General features: G+C 37.5%; 1 protein-coding gene across 1 annotated transcript in view; it reads left to right on the plus strand.

Annotated features, from left to right (window-relative positions):
- The window catches only part of USH2A (usherin), a gene marked incomplete at both ends in the record, with an annotated part of 619,110 nt that overhangs the window by 28,327 nt on the left and 566,555 nt on the right, over positions 1 to 24,228 (plus strand). Inside the window, 1 exon segment of the mRNA XM_084245562.1 lies at positions 18,421 to 18,553. Coding sequence (XP_084101688.1) covers positions 18,421 to 18,553 — 133 coding nt within the window.

A 24,228-nucleotide genomic window follows, 5' to 3' on the forward strand; every position in this document is an offset into this window, starting at 1 on the left:
CTTCAGACTACAAGGACAATAATATTTACATAACATTTAAGACATTTTTTTAAAAGATTTATTTATTTATTTATACAAGCACTGGATACAGTCAGAGCCAGAGCGGGGAGCAGTACACGCAGAAATACATTGATGAAATACACTGCTGAGGGGAGCAGCGGGCATGGCAGGAGAGGTCTATGCACCATGTGAGACCCTTGCCAGTGGCCGGTGATCGAACCAGTGCTGCAGAGACTGTAGGCAGCTTCGCAGCCCAGTGCTCAACTGCTGCGCCACCAGGGGAGGTCCAACATTTAAGACTTTAAAATATCAGTCTGTCTACAGCTATTGGCTTTGCTGAGTCAGGGTTTTCACATGCATCATTTCATGACCTGGCCCAGAAGAAGAAAGTATAGCCGACACTACTGAGTCAAGGGGGGCATTGCGGATACTTAGTGCAGTTGAGCAGAGTTTCACAAACACACTGAAACTCAGCATGTCTTTTCCTTGGTTGAAAATAGACACAGACAGAAAAGGAATGGGTAGAAAGTTTGTTTGATAAAGAATTAAAACCTGGAAAAAAACATATGGGCACTGGCAGAATCTCCTGGAGAGGTCACAATGCCCAAGGGAAACAGCTCGAAGCAAAACATTTAACCTCCCTCACCTTAGTTCTCTTGTTGGTATAATGCAATGCTTATGCAAGCTTCATACTTGTTGAAAAATGTCTGCAAGGCAATGTCTAAAATTGACCCTCTGGATTTCGTCATGCATGCCTGGTTATTACTTATTAAGATGTATTGGGGGCAAGTCTCAAATAGTAGAGAAGATAAAAGGCTGATATACGAAGGGAAGAATTGGGGGTAGGCACAATGTCACAGAAACGCTTATATTAATCCAGGGGGACTCAACTTGTCAATCAAGTCAATGCTCATTATATGTTTGTAAAGATTAATAATAGTTTATTAACTGAGCAAGCTGGCAGATGTTAGAACCATGAGCTGAGATCTTGGGGCATCTATGACCAGTCCATGACTGACCAACCAATTTCAAAAGGTGCTATGAAGGATCATAAAGTTTAGTTCCATGTGTATTTTGATGATAGTTGCATCTATATTTAAAGCTTTCTGTCACTGTAAGTACTCTTGGTGTTGTCAGACTGTCTATTGGACTGGATGAGCTGCAACTTCTTGCAATTGAATGTCAATAAGACCAAAGCAATTTTGGTTGATTCATAGCACCAGCTTAAGCATATTCACTTGCACAGATTACATTTGACAGATAGTTACCTTCAGCTGAACTCTGTGGTTAGAAGCTTGGGCGTACTCTTGACAGTGAGCTTACAGTTGATGCCTGATGTTTATTTCATATCCTGCTTTTACCTTCCCTAAAACTGCATGTGTAAGTCTGTATTTAAATATATTCACTCACAGCTGATGTTCTCATCAGTCCACTTGTTATCTCTGGACAGAATGTTGCAATGATTCCATTTCATTATTTTAATAATGATAACTTGCACTTATCCAGTTTTAATTTCATTAAAGCAGGGGAGTAATCATTAATTTTAAAGGGTCTCCTTGATGAGCAATCGGAACATGATCACAGGAAAATGCCCAAGTGATGGAGAATGGTAAACTTAAAAGCTTCAAACTTTTGGTGTATGATTGTGAATACTAAGAAAATATATCCACACTTATTTGCTTTATCATTATTCCTTTATTTTCTGTTAGCTGCTTAGGCCTAGCAGTTTTTGTCCAAGCTTAGATATAGAATTATAAAATTCCAAAATATGATTAACATATTTGAAACTGCTGTCATTGAATAGTAGCATACATATAACTCAATCCATTATGTAATTTAAAACTTACATTTTTGAATATTTAGGCTAGGAAAATCATGGACATGGGTTTTTTGTGTTTGGAAAGAGGTGCAATTATGGTGGAACTTTTATTCTTCATTATGGTATGTTCTCTGGTTTTCAGTTATGTTAAGCTCATTAACATTCTGGTTGAGAAATTTAAGAGACATATAGATCTAATAATCGGATCCTAAGTCTCCTGTTCTATACAAATAATACTGCAAAGCTCTGGAATCCCTTTATTTGACTAGGTGAATGGCAGGTGTGTTTGCATCAGCTTCAACCTAGCTTAGAAATAGCAATTTCAAAGCAAATGTGTTTTACTCATGCATTTCCATCTCTTCTAGAATCTGAGATTTTTAAGACATCAAACAATTCAAATTATGTAGTTATACATTTCACACAGGAGAAAAAATCATGCTGAAATAGGTAAAATGTTTTTTTCAGAATTATTTTCTCTACACTTACTGGCATACCTTCTCTTTACTCTTTTTTTTTTAAACACTGACAGTCAATTTTTTATATTTCTCTTTTACTGACAGCCAGTAAATGTACTGACAGTTAGAAGCAAGATGTAAATGTAAGTCACTGTTATTTTGTCCACCTGATACCCGAGCATTAGTGGAAATGTTTGGCTATATTTTAAAATAAAAACTAAATCATTTCCAATGGTTTTGAAGGGAAGATGTATAGAAAACTGCATTCTATAAATAAAAATGTGTTTGAGGCAAGATTGTAGTGCATTTAGCAATATCTTACTTTCTTCATTAAAGATGTGACTGGACTTTCTATTGAGGAAAATAGAGATTTTATTTAAGATTTGCACTTACTTCCTCGTCCATGAGTCATAAATATCTTTTCAGCATATAAATATGTTTTAGAAATTAGTGGAGAATATGTAAGTGGAAAAGTGAAAACAGGTTAAGAAGTTAATAAATATCAAGTTAAGAATTTGCCCCTGCTTAAATATAAATTCAAGATTAAAAATTGTGTTATAATTAGAAAAATTCATGCTGAGTGAATTTATCCCTTGAAAAAATGCCATACGTGTTTGGATGTGAAGAATTACAACTATCTGGTAGAGATATGTTGGGACAAATTGGGCCAATACCTCCATCATAGAAGGACTTATCCCTTCCTTTAAAAAGTGCTTTACCATTTCTTTATATTGTAAATAACAGCTGAGCTTCAGAACACAATGAGATAAATGAATGCTTTGCTCACTTATTTATTACTTAGGTGAGGTTTTGTTTCATCCTTTTTATTTTGGTCTCAACATTATTCTTATGTACGTGAGAACTTGGTTGAGTGGGAAGACTTGGGATTTATAGATTTTTATATTAAAGCATGCAATTATCAACTAGGCATTTTCACTCCAGAGCTTATTTTTCCTTTCATTTACACTGAATACTCAAGAAATAGGCCTTTCATTTCTTTCCATTGTCTTACTCTACCCCTGTCACTTCTTTTTATGCTATTATCCTTGTACTGCAGTTATATATAGCTTTGCAAAAATTTGTCATATAAGATTAAAATTGATTTGCCGTTACATAGAGTTGTTTCAATATCCTTTTGATGGTTTGAAGAGTACCTTTTGGAGGCAAGGAAAGACCTGCATAATAAGTCACAAAAGGCAGGAATTTCCTCACAGAAAAAGCAGCAGGAGTTTCCTTGGCAGGGGCTATAACAAGTGGTGTCAACAGCTTAAAAGTTGCCATTGGCCTGTCGGGTGTTATGCAGATAAATTGTAGCTCTGGCTTGTCCTCCAATGTCGTTCTTTGATTTCTCTCTCTGTTAACATGGCATTTGCATTTCGGTCTGACTGAGAACAAGGCCCTGTGCAAATGCCTGGTGACATGTGGAGAGAGCTGCTTTTATGTTAAAAGTGATCTGTTTTCTTGTTCCCTGTGTTCACAATAAAGATTCATTTTTTGAGTCTTAAATCATTTGGAATTCCTTTGTGTGTTTGCAGTTTCTATTTTAAGGCAAAATGTGAAAATGCAAGGAGTGGAAACAATTTTTACAAACTGGTAAACTACACAAACTATAAAATGGGTTGGTGACTCATTGGCAGCAACAACCAAAGAGCAACACAACCCAAAAAAGCAAAAGCTCCAGCAGAAGAGGAACTCCTTGTGGCAATCTCGCAGTCTTCGTCTCAAGTGAGTGCCAAGAAAGGAGCACATTAAGACAATCCCATCTATAGACAAAGTAGGACACCTTGCCAAGTGTGGGTTCTGTTGACTTCTCAAATTGGAGGCACCTTTTGGATTTCCTGCCTTACATGACAGAGGAGGGGCGGGGGCTTACGGTTACTCTGATGGTAAAGTTGAAATTGTTAGATAGACATGTTCCTAGACTAATAAACCTTCACTAGCAGAAGGTCCTAAAATGACATTCGTCTAGGTATTTCTTCTTCGGTTAGGGAAGGGTAAAGGATTCTGTTTAATTCTTTGTTCATTATGGCTCACGCTGCAGAGAGTGAATTTTCCTTCCTCTCAAAATGTGTTAGACTCTGCCTTGGAAGTTTGTTGTCCTTCTGTACACCTTGGTCTTTAACTGCTCTGTTTTTTTGTCTCTTCATCCAAGCTCTTCCTGCTTGTCCTCCCTCATGTCTTCTGCTTGTGTCTCTCTTCTCGGGCCCTCCCTGTGCATGTGAAAAACAATGTGTGTTTGTCTTTGAATCTCATGGCTCTCTTGAGGTTTGCTTTCATTGTTTTGAGCCTCGTCACAAAAACATGCTCCAATATTCTTACCATTTCCTTTATTTCATTTCCCCTTGTCCTTACCTCCAAACACCCATTCTCAAGTCATTCACCTTGCTGTATGTTGATTCCCACATATAGACGGCATGATGATACTGTGGCATGATGCTGAAGAACAGCAGGAGTCTTTCAAAGGGTATGGAGAATTTCAGTTTGGGTACATACTGACAAGGTGTCACTAGAAAATGCTGGACTGAGGTAGGCTCTTAACTAAAAGTGAATCTTAATGCCTCTTCCTCAAATTCTTTTCAAAGCAGGAAATTATCTCTCCCCCCACCCCCCGCAGTCTGATGGGCAAAATATTATTAGTGCATTCTTGTATTACTTTCTATATCTGACCCGAATTCTGCCTGTCTTGTTTTACTGAGATTTGTTGACCAACCACATCTATTTATTCAACTTATTCCTACTTCTCCGTCAACTCATTTGGTATCAAATTCTTCAGAAAGGCTTCTCTTATCCAAATCTGAATGTGACGTGCTCAGTTCCACATCACAATTTACTCACTGGTCTATAGAACTTTATACCATATTTACTGCTTGCCCTTCAGGGCTGAAATCATGCCTGGATGTGGTTCTCAAAAAATACCTTTCAAATAGATGAACAAGTGATTGAATGATGGCATCATCCTATGTGCGGATAACAAGTGCCAGAAATAAGACAATCAGCTTGAAAGCTTCTTTGAGAATACACTTGAGAGATACCAATGGAGTGCATGTCTAGAAGGAGGAAATTAAGGAAAAAACACATTTATAAGGAAAAATAATGGGAAACAGGAAATTTTATTACTGATTTGAAGATGAGAGGCTCAGTAAAGAACAAAGTTCTTTACAACATGCTTTGCCAGTAGGAGGTAAAAAGAGGAACCTTTGTTAACTTTAGCTTTGCGTGTTCCAGTCTGTCTCCAGTTGTCCCCCTTCCACTTCCTCAGCCCTCTGTGTTCAGTTACTTCAGTCTCCAAAACAGTTGCCACAACGAAAACGGTTTTTGTCCTAAAATAAATATGTGGTCGCATACCTCCTCTGTTTAATTCTTTGTTCATCATGGCTCACGCTGCAGAGAGTGAATTTTCCTTCCTCTCAAAATGTGTTAGACTCTGTCTTGGAATTTGTTGTCCTTCTGTACATCTTGGTCTTTAACCGCTCTGTTTTTTCTGTCTCTTCATCCAAGCTCTTCCTGCTTGTTCTCCCTCATGTCTTCTGCTTGTGTCTCTCTCTCAACCCTCCTTCATTTTGTATACACATTTCAACTTCCTTTGCAAAACACACACTGTCCGCCTCTCCCTTTTTCTCTTTTCTGTACCTAGAGCAATTTATTCACATGGGTTATATAGGTAGATTTAAATGATATTTATTGATAGATTTTGCGTTAAGTCAATTTTGAATTTATTGACAGATACTTTATTCATTTATGTGTGCCAAGAATACAGAAAATATCTGTTACAGGGTAGATGTTTCCTACAAATATTGGTAGATAAGCAAATAAAATTGAGTTGGATAAACAATTATTGATTTACAACATTATGTATGGTTCAGAGGTAGAGGCTCACAACTTCCAGGTGTTTGTTACCACAGCACACCCACCAGCAATGCACTGAAAATCTTCCTACCGCAGTCCATTATGTGCTCTCCTGGCTCTGCTCACCCGCTCTGGCAGCCTTAGTTCTACAGTCAGATCTCTTAAGATTTGTTTTTGGTTTTGTTTTGTTTGACCCTTTGTTTCTTTTCTTTGTATTCCACATATAAGTGATACCATATGTGGTATTTGTCTCTCTACTTCTGACTTAATTCACTTAGCATAATCCCTGCCAGTTCCATCCATGTTGTTACAAAGGGCACGACTTTGTCCTTTTTTTGTGTGTGTTTCTTAGTATAGCGGAGTAGTATTCCAGTGTGTATATATATCACATATTCTTAATCTACTCCTCTGTCTTTGGGCACTTAGGTTATTTCCTAAGTTAGGTTAATTTGGCAATTTTGAGTGGTGCTGCAGTGAGCACAGGAATGCATACATCCCTTTTAATTAGTGTTTTTCGTTCTTTGGGTAGATCTCTAGGAATGAAACTATTGGATCACATAGTAGATCTACTTTAAATATTTTGGGAATCCTCCACACTGTTTTCCTTAGGAGCTGGATCAACTTTCATCCCAACCAACAGTGTAAGAAGGTTCCTTTTCTTCTACATTGTCACCAAAAAGTGATGTTTCTGGAATATAATATGTGATGGAATGAAAATGACATTTTTTTAATGATGAGCGAACATTTACAACTTTGTTAATTTCTACATAAATCCTTTTTCTTTACCCTGAGCACAATTCTTCCCCTGGCTTCTGATCCATTTACCATCTCTTCTAGTGGTGATGGATGTATTACTTAGCACACTCTCCTACAATCATTTTTTAAAAACTGGGACTAACCCAGCAATTCTAATTTTTTCTTCATTTTGTCTCATGCTGAATTCACTTGTTACTCTTTTCTCCCCATAGATGTACTCAAATGCAGCCTTTCCTGAATTCTCTTATAGCTCAGAGGATAACTGGAATTTCCTTCAAAATAGTCATCTTTTTAAACTTTTGATATCTAATGAAAACACACAAATACAGGTCTTTTTGCACATTCTCTGGAAGTGTTTTTTTCTTCTGCATTTGACATTTTTGATCTTTGTTGTTCTTCATGAGTCTGGCTGTGTCTTCTATCTGGTTTCTGGGACAGTGTTACTCCCCAGTAAATACAAGGTAGTGATGGTAATACTCATAAATATTTTGGGCTACTTGGAAAGAGATGATGTTATTTAAAATGTGTGCTCAGAATGACCTTCTATTTAAATAGAATGAATCTCAAACTCAGTTCCTTTCCAGTCTAACCTCTTATATTTTCTTTTATCTTGTTTCTCGCAGACTTTTGCAATGTCTATCAATTTAGTGCCATCCACAGCTTTCATTAATAGACTAATGATCTGTTTCCTCTCATATTATTAATGCAAATGTGAAATAAAGCAGACTAGAATTCCTTACCCATTTTCCTCTGAATTCCATAAATACCTAGTTTAAAAGACAGTGCCTGAATTCAAGTTCATATAAAATGTTATCTCAAATAAGACTGAGTTTTTACCTGTAGGTGGCTCCTCAGTTCAATTATATCTTAGTTCTATTTGTTTGGGTTTCTGTTTCATTGCAGCATCCTCAGCTAGGCTTGTCCATTAAAATATATATTCCTTCTAGACTCGGGCTAGAGTACAAGTGGTTAGTCCTCTAGGGAGGTAAATGTAATTTGTTTGATTGGATACTCAAGCTTTTCAATTGTTTTATTTTCCTTAGAGAAATAGAGCCTTTCTAGCTTTCAGGTCAATTGGTGTAATGGTTGGATTCAGCTGGAATGACACTTTTCTCCCCTTGTAAGTCTCTAGTTCCTCAGAGAAATCCTTGAGAAAGCTGTCATCTGGCTGGTCTGATGGCGTAAATGACTTAGACACTGACTCTGAGGATTGTGAAAGCCTGATGGTAACGTGAAGGTTTGGGGAGAACTCGAGTGCACTAGGATTGAGGTACTTAGGCAACACCCACAATCATCCCCTAAAGTTAGTTTATCAGGCCTGTGACATTTTGTGCTAAGCAAAGGGATTTGCAGTTTCAACCTGCTCGGACCCACTAGCCACTGACCAAAAATGCTACTACTGTGAAGTATAGAAAAAAATAGAATATGGTGACATGATTTTAGGAATCTAGGAAAGTAGAAACCAGATGAAGTGGCAAAGGAAACCACAGCTCAGGGCACACACAGGAGAGAAAAGCTGAGACAGAATGAGAGCTGAGTCGTTGCAACTAGAAGCACAGAGCTGACAGCTTCCCAGAGTAGGAGTCCACTGCCAGGGTCCTGACTCGGTAAGCTGCACTGGGAGTGGTGGCCTAGGTTAGCTTCTCCTACTCATCCCCATTGTTAGACAGCAGGCAGCAGAGACATTTGACCTAGTTGGGGACACTGATGTGGGTAGGCTCAGGACTGGAAGAAAATAAGCCGATACAACGAGGGAAAAAAGGGGTCGGTGCCCCCACAAAATGAGAGCTGTACTTCAGACTTGCCCCTGGTCCACTATTATTGGATTCAGTCTGGAGTGAATAGAGACATGTCCAGCAGATCCAACATCCCCGATGATAGGTGTGTCAGAGAATGAAAACAAAGTTAATGGGAGGGCAGTGGGGAACATCAGAGGTCGTGGAAGAAGCTATACTGGCATGGAAGATAAGTTTTTGAATCATAAGTACTTGATGCTGGGACTAAGGCAGTAAACCGCTCAGAGTTGAGGCTATTGTGTGAGTGTATGCACACATGTGCAGGAATGGATGGCAGGAGAGCAAAAACTAAATAGAAATATACCAAGAGAAAAGGAATAATAGTGAAAGAGTTGGAATAGGATGAGACGCTAGAAAGTTAGCAGCTGATTATTTGTGACTATGTGGGCATCTCCAAGGTATCACTAAACAAGCTAAGATCTGAGTAACAAAGATTCAGGCTAATCCTACTACTTTTTACCCCTAAGATCCATGCTAGGAAAAACTCTAAATCCTAAAATCTCAACTTAAATGGGGGAATTTTATATGACTCAAAGGTGACTTTGTAGAAGGTGGAAGTGAGCAGCTACCAAATGACATTAACACAGATGGGAAGTTGATGTAATTTACAAATGTCCATGGCTATACCTATTAGGAGAGAGCAGATACTGGTGAGATGCCCAGGTCATTAAATATTATGTGAGACACAGAGGCGAGAATGTTGCTTTTATATTAGCTGTGATAATCCTAGTAATTCCCACCATTTTAAAATTGTTTCACCTCTTAATATCCACTTTCGTTCTTTATCTGCTTTTTCTAAAATATGCTGAAAGCAGTTTTAAACTCATTACCTTTCTATTTTATAAGTAAAATGAACATGCAAATGTTTCTCTCACCCAGAATTTTTTCCTCATCTCACATTTCTGAGGCCTGTCAACTGTTGGAGAAGGTTGGCCCAGGCTTTGCAAAAAGAAACAAACTATTCCAAAAACATAGACCCACCCATTTAGGGATTGTTAACAGCTGCTGTTTATACTGGGGTAAATGGCATAGGAAGAAACAGGAACTTACTAATTTCTAAATAAAAATGGATTATAAAAATGATAAAATGAATATTTTCAAAATAGCCACTTAAATCTGGCAATCCTATTGGTAGTATGAAGTTTTTCAGATGACAACAAAATCATTCATTCATTTTGGCCAAATTGACAGCATCAACTTAGTTTTATGTTGTTGTAGAAGGGTAAGAAAAAGGAAATTTTTCCTAAATGTTTCGTGTTTGACCTATAAATAGATATTTTTGTTTTTAGGGCTGAAATGATCCGTACCATAAAGAATATATACTTGTTACTGTCATTCCTGTTGTCTAAACCAAATTAAATGTGTGTGCTTCTCCATTACTGATTGAGGAAAAAAACTGCTTAGACAATTACTATCTCCCAGCTCTCGGGCAGAGAGCATCACCTTTAAACAAGTTCATCATGAAAACCTTATTCTCAATTTTAGAATGTCTTAAAGATAAAGCAATTCACATCTGATTCCATGATACAGTTTTCTAAAGGAGGTGAAAGAATCACATTTTTCCTTTGACTCTTGTTCATTCAGTTTATGAGACACGTTTTTAGTAAATTTTGCTCAGCAGTCTTGGAGCTGAAAAGAGCTAAGAGGATGCAGAATGACTAGAAGACAGGTGATTCTGGAAAAGCACGTATTTCTTTTAAAACTGTAAAATGAGTTCAGTCATTTATTAATAACAATGGAATTTTCCACCCTGGTTGACAATTTTAGTAGAAGTAACTCAAGCAGAGCCTAGGTGGGCATTTTTGTCCCTGTTCTGTTTACATGGCAGGGCTCCCTTTCAACTTAGAAATTATTGCTCAGGATCTTTAAGATGTCAATTGAGTACTGGCACCAGTTCTGGTTTTTGGAGGCACACAGAAATGATTTCCTATATATCTGTCTACACAGGCAGGTTTGATTGATGGCCCTTCTAACTTTGGGTCAGGAGTGAGTTCACATCTCTCCTCAGCAGGGCTTTGGGCCACTCCCTGGAGTGTAAACAGAAATCCAGTGGTCACATTTTTAGGATCGTCCTTCAGACAATTTGGCCTTGTGATATGCGTCTTTGTCACTACAATTTAAAGAGATTAAAACACTGACAAATATGGAAAGTGAGAAAGGTAAATTTAAGTCAACACATTCAAAGGAAGATAAATTTAAAAAATGGGGATAGAGCAATATTAAGGGGGTCCTGGGGTATCTTTCAAGCCTTTCCTCAATTTCTTGTTTTTCTCTTCTCCTACAGTCCTCTTATTCCCTGTCTTCTGCCACTTCTACACTTGACCAGTTCCTACTAATACTTCAAGAGTTAGTCTTTACCCATGCAGTGATGACCCAGAAAGTTCCAAGTAGTTGTGAGTTCCTATGCAGGGGAATGAAGGACCAGCAATGAAGATGACAGAGAAAGGAAGCAAAGGGAAACCTGTCTCAGGGAGTTTATTTATGATGAACCAATGTTCCCTCTGTGGACATTTTATAAAGTTAAAAAAAATAGAAGAGATCTCAAAATAGAGTGGATGCCTGGTACTGCCAAATCAATAAAATAGGCAATGTGTTACATGTGGATAAAAAGAAGAATCAAAGGAAGGTTAGCAAGCATTGAGTGACCCTATTAAATAGGGTAGCTAATCGGGCATTTGAGGAAATATCTAACAGGAATGAGATCAGCAGGTGTCTGGAGGAAGAATGTCAAGGAGAGGGAATAGAAAATACCAAGACCCAAGGAAGATAAGTGCTAAAGTGTTTGGGGGTGGTGATATTCCACAGAAAGAGCAGGGAGGCATATGGTAGGTACTGAGCCAAAGGTGACAAGAGCCAGATGTGGTAGAGAAGGGCTTTGTGGGATTTAACTTTGACTCACAGGAAGGACTCATTGGAGGTCTCTTTGCAGAGGAGGGACTTGAGCTTCTTTTGATTCAGCATGAATCTTAGGGCTGCTATCATGAGAAAAAGCTGTGCTTATGTATCTGATGTGTAGCATGGTGCTCAGCATAGTATACTTTGCACATTAATGAAGCGTATGATGAATGACTTTATACATAGACAAACTAAGAAGTTGGCTTTTAAGGAGAAGAAATTGTAGTTGTGACAAATGAACAACTTCAGTATAAAGTATTGAGATGGTCACTAAGGAGTTTTATTTTTGATTCTAAAAAGTGCTTGGAAATCACATGTTCTGTATTGATAAAATGGAAAAATACACCAATGATATTTGAGATAATCGAGAGTGTAGAATATTATCTGTGCACTGAAAAATGTTCTTAAATCTGGAATTGCACCTGATATGTTTGTGGACAGCATCTCTAGAAACTAGGCTGACTCTGTCCCCATTATCCAGGAAATCAGAAACAAATCAGACCATTGGCAGATTTTCCATCTTATAAATGTGTAAATTAATAGCTTTTTGAAGCAAAGAGTAATTTAATAGTTTGGGAAGAAGGGGTCATGAGAGTTTCACTTCCTATCAAGAATGGACCAGCTTACAGTCCTGTGTTAAATTTTTAGATTGATTAAATTGATGGCTTATTTGTAGGTTGCTCTATAGGGACAGCTTTAATAGATACCAAGGGAACCCAAGTGAATCCAGAGCACCCTGCCCAGGGTGGGAATGTCATGCATGTAGGCACAGATGGCTCAAGAGCCAGGCTTGCCTGAGTTATTCAGAGAAAACAAAAGTGAATGTGTGTGGAGTGGAGTGTCTCTGGCCTCTGGGAATAGGGGCCAGAGAGAGGATTAGGGATTGAAATAATACATCTGAACTTGTGGGAAGTGAAAAATAGAAGCGAGAAAATGTTGGAGGGACGTAGCTGTGTATGAAGTCATTTGCCCAGACCATCCCTTGAGTGGTCACAGAGACTGAAGCCATGGCTGGTACTATGTAAACCCAGCCGGTCACGAGAACACAGGTACATTCCAGATATCTGTGGGCAGCCGTGTGATTCTCTGCCGAAGTAACTTTTCCTAAATAATTGCCTACAGTCTTTTTTCATGTTGTTTATATAAATATAGCTTCATTTAATAGACTGGAGTATCTATAGTTACATAACAATACAAAAAGTTATCTTTGTAGACAAGGTCACTCTGCAGAGGTGAAGAATCCCTGCATGACACATTTTGTCTGTTAGGAAATGGTGCCTTTTCTTTCTTGATTAGGATTTAACGTAGTGTAGATACTGTTGGTGGTTTTATTTTTGGAGTATCAATTAGTCAATCAATCAGTTAGTATTTATTGAGCTTCTGCCCAGCATGTAGGGCATGCTCATCCAATTTGCAAATGACACAAATCTTGGAGGATGGTAAATACATTGGGTGACAGACACGGCGTCCAAAAAGATTTTGACAGCCTGGAGCAATGGACTGAATCTAACAAGATGAAATATAACGTGGATAAATATAAATCTCTGTCCATGGGCCCACAAAACTGCCAAAGTAGAGGATGGGGGATGTGCTTTCACTGTGATAGCAGAAAACTTAGTGTTTAGTGACTACTCAGCTCCACTTAATATATCAGTTTTACCTGCATGACATCATTGTCAGATATCAAGCCTGGACTTTTGGATTATGTTTAAAGTGATAACCTTTTTTCAGTTTGGCAAGTCAGCCCACATGTAGAGATTGTAGTATTTTTGGAGTCACATTTTAAGAAGAGGGACCCTAAACCATGTCGTATTCAGAACACTGCAGAAATGAAGTGCCTTTGTCCTGAAGAAGGCGCAGGAGAAGGATGGCATCTCTTTACCTCTATGTCAGCTCCCATGTGGAAATGGGATTAGGGCAGGAATGTAGGAATTGAAGGTATAAGGAGATGTTTTCAGTTCAGTCCTTTATCATAGTAAAAAATCGTTTGAGGAAAGTGTTCCCAGAGTCTACAGAAGCAGAATAAGGGAGTAGGCTGCATGATCCTCACTTTGGGATAATAATGCTGCAAAGGGTCAGTCTGAGAAGTCAGCAAGCCTAGAGCTGGGCAGCTAGCTAAGTTCTTACCCTTCTTATTGTGGGAGATAGTCACACACAACGTGACTCATCATCCCTGGGTAGAGTCACAGCAGAGACACTCAGTGGGTTTGATAAACTAGATGGTTGTCACTTCCCAGTGGAAACTGTATGTCACTGGCCAATTAAAATTGCCTAAAACAGGCTCTGGGACCAGTCAACTTTCTTCTACACGACCTTGACTGATGCAATGTTTTCATTTTTGATTCTTCTTGATTCTGTCTCATTGTTTTTAAAGGGTGATGATAACAATTCTGCTGCGGGCTTTGAAAATACCCCCAAATTTAGGCAAACTAAAAGCAGTGAAACAGCTTGAATAATATATGGAGATGAAATTCAGCATTGAGTGATCATCAGATGGTGAGGAGACACCACCAGTTGACCCCAGGTGGCTGTTAGTAACTGGTTAGAAATAAGGATGGATAGAATGAGTGAGAAAAGCCCTCAGAACCATAGGTTTAGGCCAGTGTGGCCTCAGGGGTCCACACTGCCTGCCCTGAGGTGCATGTCTACAAATATTTGTGATATTGTAAATAACCTTATGGAATTTTCAGAAGAAATTTCCTTCCTTATGCTTAAAAACCACAAATTGGAATAGTGGAATTTTTTATGCAAATCCTTCTGTAACCTAGAAATAGAAATTGTATTTCAGGACAATATCTCTTTCAGAAAGTCCAAGACTCCTTTTTTTTTTTCCTCCATAAAATTTTCCCTTTAGTTTCATGTGAAGAGATTTTCTTACTTAATTTCTTAGCTTTCAAAATGATGTTCTTTATACTTATATCACCCATTAGCATCTTTTGAGAGTGATTTTGAACTCAACATAGGTTGCCAAATCACTTTGTATTAAATCTATGAAGAAGGTGGTATTCAAAATGCATAAAATATTTTGCTTGAAGATGAGGTCCATCAAGATAATGTAACTGATATTCTTCGGAGGAACTGTAGGTTGTTCTGGGAAGGCAAGTGCTACCGAGCTGGTCTAAAAACACATTCAGAGCCTCGCTGGTGGCGCAGGGGTTAGAGTCATAGTGCTATCAAGCTATTGCCAGCCACTGTGGCATGAGTTTGATCCCTGGCCAGGGAGCTAACCCTCATGGCACAGCAGACCTCTCCTGTCTTGCCCACTGCTGCCCTCAGTAGTGTATTTCATAGACAGACCTGTTTTGCTCCCCACTCTGTCTCTGGTGGATCCTCTCGCCCCTCACACCTCTGGTCTACATCCCAGCTCTTGTATGCATAAATAAACAAAAATAAATCTATAAAAACATATTCACACCCCCATTAAGGAACCAAGGCATAACCTCTGAGAGCAATTCATTGAGAGAGAGTATCCTTCACTAATGGCATAAGAAGTCAGGACTGCAGTCAAAAACCACCAGCATCATTTACAGTGATTCAAATACTATCTAGTATATTGCAATTATTCTGTTGTTTCACACACACAACATCCTTGAGACAAAGGACCCTGGCTGTATTTTTGTGTCATTCACATGTGCCATGGTGGGGACGGGGTTAATGTTTTATTGACGTATATTTAAATGAGAAGACTGTAGGTAATAGCAAAGCTATTTCTCCTTCGAGGAAAGCAGCAGGCTACTCTGTTTATTTTCCAGTCCGAGTCAGAAGTTTCTCTTGGTTTTTGGTGACCAACAGGAGAGGGAGGGCAAGAAAGATTGGCATCGGGGTGGAACAGGTGATTGTGGCCAAATAGTATAACGCAGGTGGATTTCATTATGTTTTCCCCTTGTAAGCATCTCAACTATTGTGCAGCTTTCTGGAATTTTGAATTGTATGCCGCTCTAACCAGGTGCTATAATGGCACAGATTCATACCTCTTCCTATATGTTACCATACCTCTTAAATCCATTCTGCGCTTGGACTTATGGGGACACAACTTTGACCTGAAAAATGGTGACAATAAAATATGAAACCCCAAGAGAATGAAGGCTTGAAAGTGATCTGCTCCCTTTCTGCCCTTGCCTGAGTGTTCTTGGAGCTCTAATGAGGGGATTTAAATTTTTCTACAACTTCTGGTCTTTGTCAATTCCTTCCTTTAAGACACACCAATAAACATGTACAAATGCTTCTAACCCTCACAGGGATGCAGGATGAGCTATGTGGGCACTTGACTTTAGCAGAAGGCTTTCTTTTCACAAATCAGAAATTCCATCCTATATATTCCTATTCCCCCAAACAACTGGCAAGGGGATCGTCAGAATGAGCTATTGCAAAAAGCCCCCTTCATCTTCACAGTTTCATTGTGATAGAGCCCCAGACCAGAATTGCAAAGTAGTTTTAGAGAATCTTGGAATATAAAGCATGACACAGAACATGGAAGAAGATTTCATCTTATTTATAGAAAGGTGGTTGATAGGGGAGGGGGCCAGGGAAAGAGTGGCTGGGGGTCATCATTATTCATTTTGTAAGTACCACCAAAGTGAGACCATCCTTCTGGAATTCACTACAGGGACACCAAATCCTCCTACTAAGCAAATATGTGATGAGTTGATAAAAAAAGAAAAAAAGGTCCTGAACTCTTGACTACAGATATAATACAGTGAATACAGAAAATCAAAAGCATGCTTTCTATCTGACTCAAAATAAAGGTGCACTTAAACTTGTAAAAGACAACATTTTTATTTGAATGATATGACAGAACTGTCACAGGAGTGTTACCTGCTATAAAGAAAGCCTAAGAATTATTACCTTTATTAGAACAGTGACACTGAGCTTTCGCCATACATTTCTAACTTCTGTCCCTCTACAGAGACAATTTTCTTTTCTTAAATAAACTGTCATGCTAGTGTTAATATATTGTTGGCTCTCTCATGCTCTGAGAATACTGCTGATATAAAACATGTATATGTTAGATTGGTAATAGTATCTTTAGTGTAGCTGACTAGAACAAATGTGTTTCCCTCATGGCTGTGCTAATGTGATAAAGGAAAATTGGCTGTTCATCAGCTTTTGGCTGGGTAAAGACAGTAGAGATGGAACCACATTCTTTTTTATGCATTAATACCATCGAGAACTTTTCACGAGTTATATTTCATGTGCCTGCATGTTGCGCAAAGATGTTGTAAAACATGAGATAATGCTACAAATAACAAAGTAGAAAAGCCTGTATCTTTTATAATGATAACAGTCAAACACCAAATGACAGTAACAGGCTGTAAAAAATGGAATGCAAAAAAAAACAACCCAACCATGCAGGCCCACTACCCAGCAGAGAGGTATTGCCTGACCCATAAGGAATTGGGGTGATTTTTAGGTCTTTATGTTAAAGCTTTGTTTTATAAATAAATAAATTATAACACTAGTTCAGTGGATTCAAGAAAGAACAAGGTTTAAATGAAAGCAGTTTGGTTAGAAGGGAGAAAAGCCATATGTGTCACTTTTTTGCAGAATTGTTATTCCCTAGTCTTTATGTTAAATCCCAGGGTTTACTTAATTTTTTGTTTTTGATAGTAGGGGATTTCTGAAAGGGATTTTTAAGGCAGTTACTCACAAATAGTTACTTTCATCAATTTTTGAGGCCTCTTGATAGAATAGCATGTTGAGTGCTATGGTTTGATGTATAATTACACTCAAATGTTAATATCTGTTCAGCTGCAAGACACTTACTTTTTCTCTCATTCTCTTTCTCCTGTCCTCACCCAAGCCATTTGTTTGCCATTTTAACCCCTTTATTAATTAGGATACAAATGATTCTTTTTATGCTTAAGTTAAATAGCCCTTGAATGAAACTATTTGTAGAAACCAAAGTTGATATCAAAACAGCTGATGAGTTTATTCAGAAATACAATCAGTGAAGATTGTTTGAATTCCACCGATGAAATAGTCAACATAAAAGTTTGAATTAGCTCTTCAGAGATGATGTCATACAAACAAAAAGTCTGTAACTTTCTAGGGTTCAACCCAGCATTCTGACTACAAGCCTTGGAATTAATCTAGCCACCTGTTTTTATAAATAGTTTTATTGGATCACATCTATTCTCATTCACATAAGTATCTTCTGTGGGTGCTTTGGCTGCTGTTCCGTTCTGTTAACAGCAGCAATGTTGAGTAGCTGTGACATGTCCTCTTTTGGACTACAAAATCAAATCATTGGGCTTGTAAATTCAAACAAAAAAATTCTCTGGCTGTTTACAGCAAGTTTACTAACCTCCAGGATATAGTTGCTAGGTGGCCTAATTAATGCATCTGAAATGTGACTGGCAAATTTTTATGTAATTCTGTTTGGGGGAAATACAGATGCCAATTGCCAACTGAATACTGAATACTAACACCTAAGAAAGTGAAAGTTTGCAAGAAGTATTTCATAATTTCTATTTCTTATTTTTGAATTAATTTCTATCTATTTGCAGATATGGTTAAGCAAATTTCACTAGTATTTAAAGAAACAACCTATCCTTAAAAAAAATTTATTTGAAGACATGGCAGTTAGAGATGATAAATGTATGGCACAGAGTTATGTATACCTGTGAATACCCTGGTAGATATTATCACAGCATAAAATGACAGTGGTTAGTTATATATCTAGATATATAAACACATAGATATATCATCGAACCATTAAAGTGTGTTCAGCCTTGTCAACTGGAGAAAGAGGAGACTCAGGTAGAGACTACCTGAGTAGTTAGTTATAAAACAAATGTAGTTATAAAACAAAAGGCTATGCAGTTAAAATAATAATGGTGGTAATTTCTTACAGGTGCATCAGACAAAAAACAGTTTCTTCATCAATGGTTTGGAAGAGGATAATACAGATTTTGATACCAGAACTCTAAGTGGTCCAATTACAGATTTGACCTCTGGTCCTTTGCAAATAGGACAGAATTTAAATGGTAAGATTCGCATTCATAGAATTGTTTATTGTCCAATTTCATTGTTCCTAGAAGTGCATAAAAAATTAACATGTTAAAACATTTAGGTGCATTTGTTTACTAGTTTTGCTGGAAAAAAATTGGCATTAACTGGGATGGTAGCTTAATACCATTGGAAGTTTATCCTCCTGTGTTCTGGTGCCAGAAGTCTACCTCATAGGCTCTCATTTTTGGTTTCTTCAGGAGGCTCTAAGACTCAGTACCATTCCTCTCTGGGGGCTTCTAACTGCTTAAACTCCACACTTTGCCTCCCTCCCCATGTTGCCTTATCCTCTGTGTCTTCTCCCCTTTTCCCTTATAGAATACTGTGATTAGGTGGGGAACCCACACTAATCCAGCAAACTGTCCTGCTGTGATTTTGACATGAGGGAAGTCCCTTTTATCAAATAAGATTAGAGCTCACAGGTTCCAATTAGAAGTAACCCTTTGTTAGCCACTACACAGCCCATTGTACCAGGGAAACTTGAAAACTAGAACGTCTGTGTTATGGTTGATTTGTCAAGTCAGAACAATATGTGGCAAGCTATGTTTTCTTTCTCTTTGTCTGGTTTGGAGGTTAATGTCAAGGCTATTGTTAAAGGAGGATAAAGTATCAGGCAGAAGCTGAGAAATAATATTCAACTTGGGATGAATTGATTTTATGGTGATCCTATGTTGTAACTCTAACAATGAAAATGGCCCGTATAGTTTAAGAAGATAATGTAAGTTCATCCTGAAATAACTAGCACAATTTCCCACATTGTAAAATAGATATTTATTTTCTCATATCAGTGAATGTTCATCATAAGAGCTAAACAATACAAAACTCTCTAAATAGAATTTCTGTTTTTTACCTTCAGAGACACAGTTAATATTTTTATACCATTCTAGAATTTTAGTATATATAGCTAAAGAAATGGTTATATAGTTATATTCAAAAAGTGAAATAATACTTATCCTTCCTCTGAGTCCTCTAAAAATGAATACTTCTCCTTCAAATGTTATAGACAGCATTTCATGTTAACATACCTTCTCATTTAAAATAGCTGCCTTGTGAGCAATTGTGTAGTTGTAACATGAACTTTTTAATCAAGGTCTTTGCAATGGATTGAAACATTAGAAATGTTTCAGTATTGTTAGCAGTCATTTACTAATGTCTATATTCCTGTATGTATTATCGATTTCCCTATCTGGTATGCATATATATATATACATATATATGTGTGTGTATGTATACACACACACACACACACATATATACATACACACATATATGAAATATACAACTGGTTGCACAGTTCCTCAAGAATTTATACTTTGGTGTCAACCTGCCTGAATTCAAATCCTGTTTCCTCACTTGCTATGTAACCTACAACAACTTTTTCTTCTACATTGTAATTAGCCTAAATTTAAGATGATGATTATATCAAAGTTCCATAGTGATGATTAAATGAAGTAATGTCATGAGAAGCATCACTGCTGTTCTAGCCTCTGGCCCATAGTAGTTGCTCAATATTTGTTGAGAGAATGAATAATTATGTCTTGTAATACTAAACCATACTGATATGTAATACTATATATTGTTATAATAATTTCCCTACCATAAATCCATGGAAGTTGAATAGCTCAGTTGAAGTATATGATCATTTTGTATATTAATATATATTAGAAAGATTATCCAAATGCATAATAATAGACTATCTACAGAAGGGTTCTGAAAATTTACAACCTTATTTAAAAACATAGGCAAGTCCTTGCTTCCTTAAATACTGACCTTACAAATTATCTAATTATTTTCATTTTTGCCATTCCTCTTATTTAAAAATATGGTTGCTGCTGCCTTAGAATTATTTGGCTGTTAGTGAGTTAGAGTAGCTTTCCATATGTCTCGATCACTTGCATTTCATTTGTGAACGCCTTGCTTATGTTGCATCTGTATTTATGCTCTAGAATCTTATTTATTTGTAAAAATGATTAATGTTACTGTTATATTGTACAGATTTAAGATGGCTTGATGACTTTGCTCTATATGAACTTAAAATTTTGATTTAAAATTTTTATTGAAAACAAAACATGCACGCAACATAATGCATAAGTATTGAGTACAGCTGATGAGTTTTTAATCTATGTATATACCTAGGTAACTATCATCCAGGAAAAGCTATAGAATATTTCCTATATCTCATACATCACTAGTGGATACCAACTCTAATGGGAAACACAGAGGGTGTCAATAAGTACTTCTGAAACTATAGATTAGTGTTGCCTTTGAACTTTCACTTGAAAATTAAAACATGCAGGAGGTGCTCTTGGATCTGATCCTTTTGCTAATCTCTGCCTGTGAGATTTAGATATAGTGTATGTGGCTATATCTTTAACTTTAGAAAATACTTTCCAATGGTTTTTTCAAAGTGGGTCTTTCAACCAGTGATATTTGTGAAGTAATAACATTCAGTATTGCCATGTGTTATTTTGTCATTTTAGTGAATATGTGTTGCATTTCCTTGAGATTGGCGATACTGAGAATCTTTTAATGTACTTATTGGTCATGTGGATATGTGCCTTTGTGAAGTGCCTATGTAAGATTTTTTGCCAATTTATAAATTGAATAGTTTGTCTTTTTTTTTTTAAAGATTTATTTATGCATACAAGAGCTGGGGTACAGGCCAGAGATGCAGGGAGTGGGGGCAGTGAAAGGATTTACCAAAGACAGAGTGGAGAATAAAACAGGCAGACTGACTGAAATACACTGCTGAGGGGAGCAGCGGGCGAGACAGAAGAGTCTGCTGTAACATGTGGGTTGCTCTCTGGCTGGCTGGGGATTGAACTCATGCTGCAGAGGCTGCGGATTGCTTCATAGTGTGGTGCTTAACTCCTTGCACTACCAGGGAGGCCCAGTCTTTTTCTTCTTTATGGAACTCTTCAAAATATTGAATGACTTTTTTGACAGGCAAATTTCATATATCACCTTCTAGTCTGTGGCTTATATTTTCATCCTCTTAATGGTATGTTTTGATCAACAGATGTTCTTAATGAAGTTGAACTTACTAGTTTTCTTTTGTGCTTTGGTAATTTTTATGTACTTTTAAGGACACCTGCAAATTCTGATATCATGAAGATATTATCCTAACCTTTGACCAAATATTATGGTATAAAATTAAAATAGACACACAGACCAGTGGAAGAGAACTGAAAGCCCACAAATAAAAACACACATATATGGGCTGGTAATTAAAACAAAGACCCGGGGCCTCCCTGGTGGTGCAGCGATTGAGTGCTGGGTTGCAAAGTTCCCCCAGCCTCTGCAGCGCCAGTTCGATCCCTGGCCACCAGGTGAGGGTCCCACATGGCGCATAGACCTCTCCTGCTGCCCACTGCTCCCCTCAGCAGTGTACTTCGGTCCTTCTGCCTGTTCTGCTCCCTGCTCTGGCTCTGGTGAATTCTCTCACCCTCCGCTTCTGACTGTACCCAGTGCTTGTATGAATAAATAAATAATATTAAAAAAAAACAAAAACAGAGACCCAAGAGCATACAATAGAGAAAGGAATGTCTCTTCAACAAATGGTGTTGGGAAAACTTTCAAAAGAATGAAATTAGACCATAGTCTCAGACTGGAGGCAAAAATTAATTCAAAGTGGATTAAACACTTAGATGTAAGACTTAAAACCATAAAGTACATAGACAAAAACATAAACAACATACTCCATGTCATTGACCTCAGTGCTGTCTTTGGGCACTCAATTCTAATGGCAAAGGAAACAAAAGGAAAAAAAATGGCAAAAGGCAAGTAAACAAACAGGTCTCTATCAAACTAAGAAGCATCTGCACAGCAGAAGAAACCACTGTGAAAATGAAAACATGTCCTTCTGAATGGGAGAAAACAATTGACACATCATAACATCTGACAAGAGTTAGTATCCAAGATTTATGAAGAGCTCAGAGGGAGGGAGGGAGGAGCACAGGGGACTGTGGTGATGGTGCACGGGTGCATTGGTGAAGGAAATCCTGTGTGGACTACACCTGAGGTGGGGAAGAAGCAAACATTGTTTAAAAATGAACAATGTTGTAAAATATATCTAAAAAATTAAAAATTAGGGTCTCCCTGGTGGCGTAGTGGTTGAGCGCTGGGCTGTGAAGCTGCCTGCAGCCTCCACAGCTCCAGTTCGATCCCCGGCCACCAGGGTGATGATCCCAGATGGCGCGCAGATCTCCCCTGCTGCCTGCTGCTCCCCTCAGCAGTGTATTTCATCAGTCTGCTGTTCTGTTCCCCGCTCTGGCTCTGGTGAGTTCTCTCACCCTCCTGTGCTTCTGACTGTTCCCAGTGCTTGTATAGATGGATAGATAAATCTTTTAAAAAAAAAAAAAAGTCTTAAAAAAATTAAAAATTAAAAAAAAGCTCATACAACTCAACAACAAAACCAATAGCCCATTATCAAATGGGCAGAAGATCCAAATAAACACTTCTTCATAAAAGACATTCAAATGACCAACAGGAACATGAAAAAATGTTCATCTTGACTTACTAAGAAAACACAAATCAAAAGGAGGTATCACCTCTCACCTTGAGAATGGCCTATATCAAGAAGACCAGAAATGAGTATAGGATGTGGAAAAAAGGGGACCCTCATACACTGTTGGTGGGAATAAACTGGTGCTGCCTCTATGGAAAAACAGTATGGATGTTCCTCAAAAAAATTAAAAATAGATCTATCATATAATTCAGTAATTCCACCCCAGGTATCTCTCTGAAGAAAATAAAAATAATAATTTGGAAAGATCACATGCACTCCTATGTTCAATCCTGCACTCTTTATAATAGCCAAGGTTTGGAAACTATGTGCCCAAGGAAAGTTGATTGTATGTAATGGAATACTATTCAGTCATAGCAAAGATAATATTTTGCCATTTGCGAGAACATAGATGGAACTGGAGGGGCTTATGATAATCAGAATAAGAAGGAGAAAGACAAATACTGGATTTCACTCATGAAGATTTCACTCATGTAAAGGAAAAAGTATAGAACATTCAAAACCACATCAAAAGAAACATTCAGGTTCTGACTGTGTAACTGATATTATCAAAACGTGTGGCAGCAAAGGTGGGAGGAGGTGGCAGTACACTGTGGTGAAAGGTTATTGGTACTGGGATGGTGGGCATGTTGTGGTAATATGTACCTGAAAAAGTACAAATCTGTACTTCTAAAACATGCAGGTTATTAACTAACATTACCTTGATTAAAAAAAATTCTAGAACACTATAGTCAAGTTTTCAAATTCTGGTGTCAAATGAATGTTAAAAATGAATGTTAAGATTGATTACAATCCAGTTGTTCATCTTTGCTCAAAATAAATGTCCTCTTTATGTTTCAGGTTTCTATTCCATCAAATGTTGTATTAGTAAATAATTCACAGGAATATTATAAGAGCTATTGAAATAATATGTATGTAGAATATATTGCTTGTCCTATGGTAATTGCTTAATAAGTGACAGATATTGAGTATTTACTTTTTTATTGAGAAGCAGGGATAACTATCTTTCAATGAAATTGTTCAAATATCAAAAGATAAAATGTCTATAAAGACTATTGCTTTAAATTGTAAATGCTCTTAGATCAAACTAGCTTTTCTGAAGAAGTAATATTTTTAAGGATCTTTTAT

The sequence above is a fragment of the Talpa europaea genome, assembly GCF_964194135.1.
Source record: "Talpa europaea genome assembly, chromosome: 10".
Taxonomy (NCBI): Eukaryota; Metazoa; Chordata; class Mammalia; order Eulipotyphla; family Talpidae; genus Talpa; species Talpa europaea.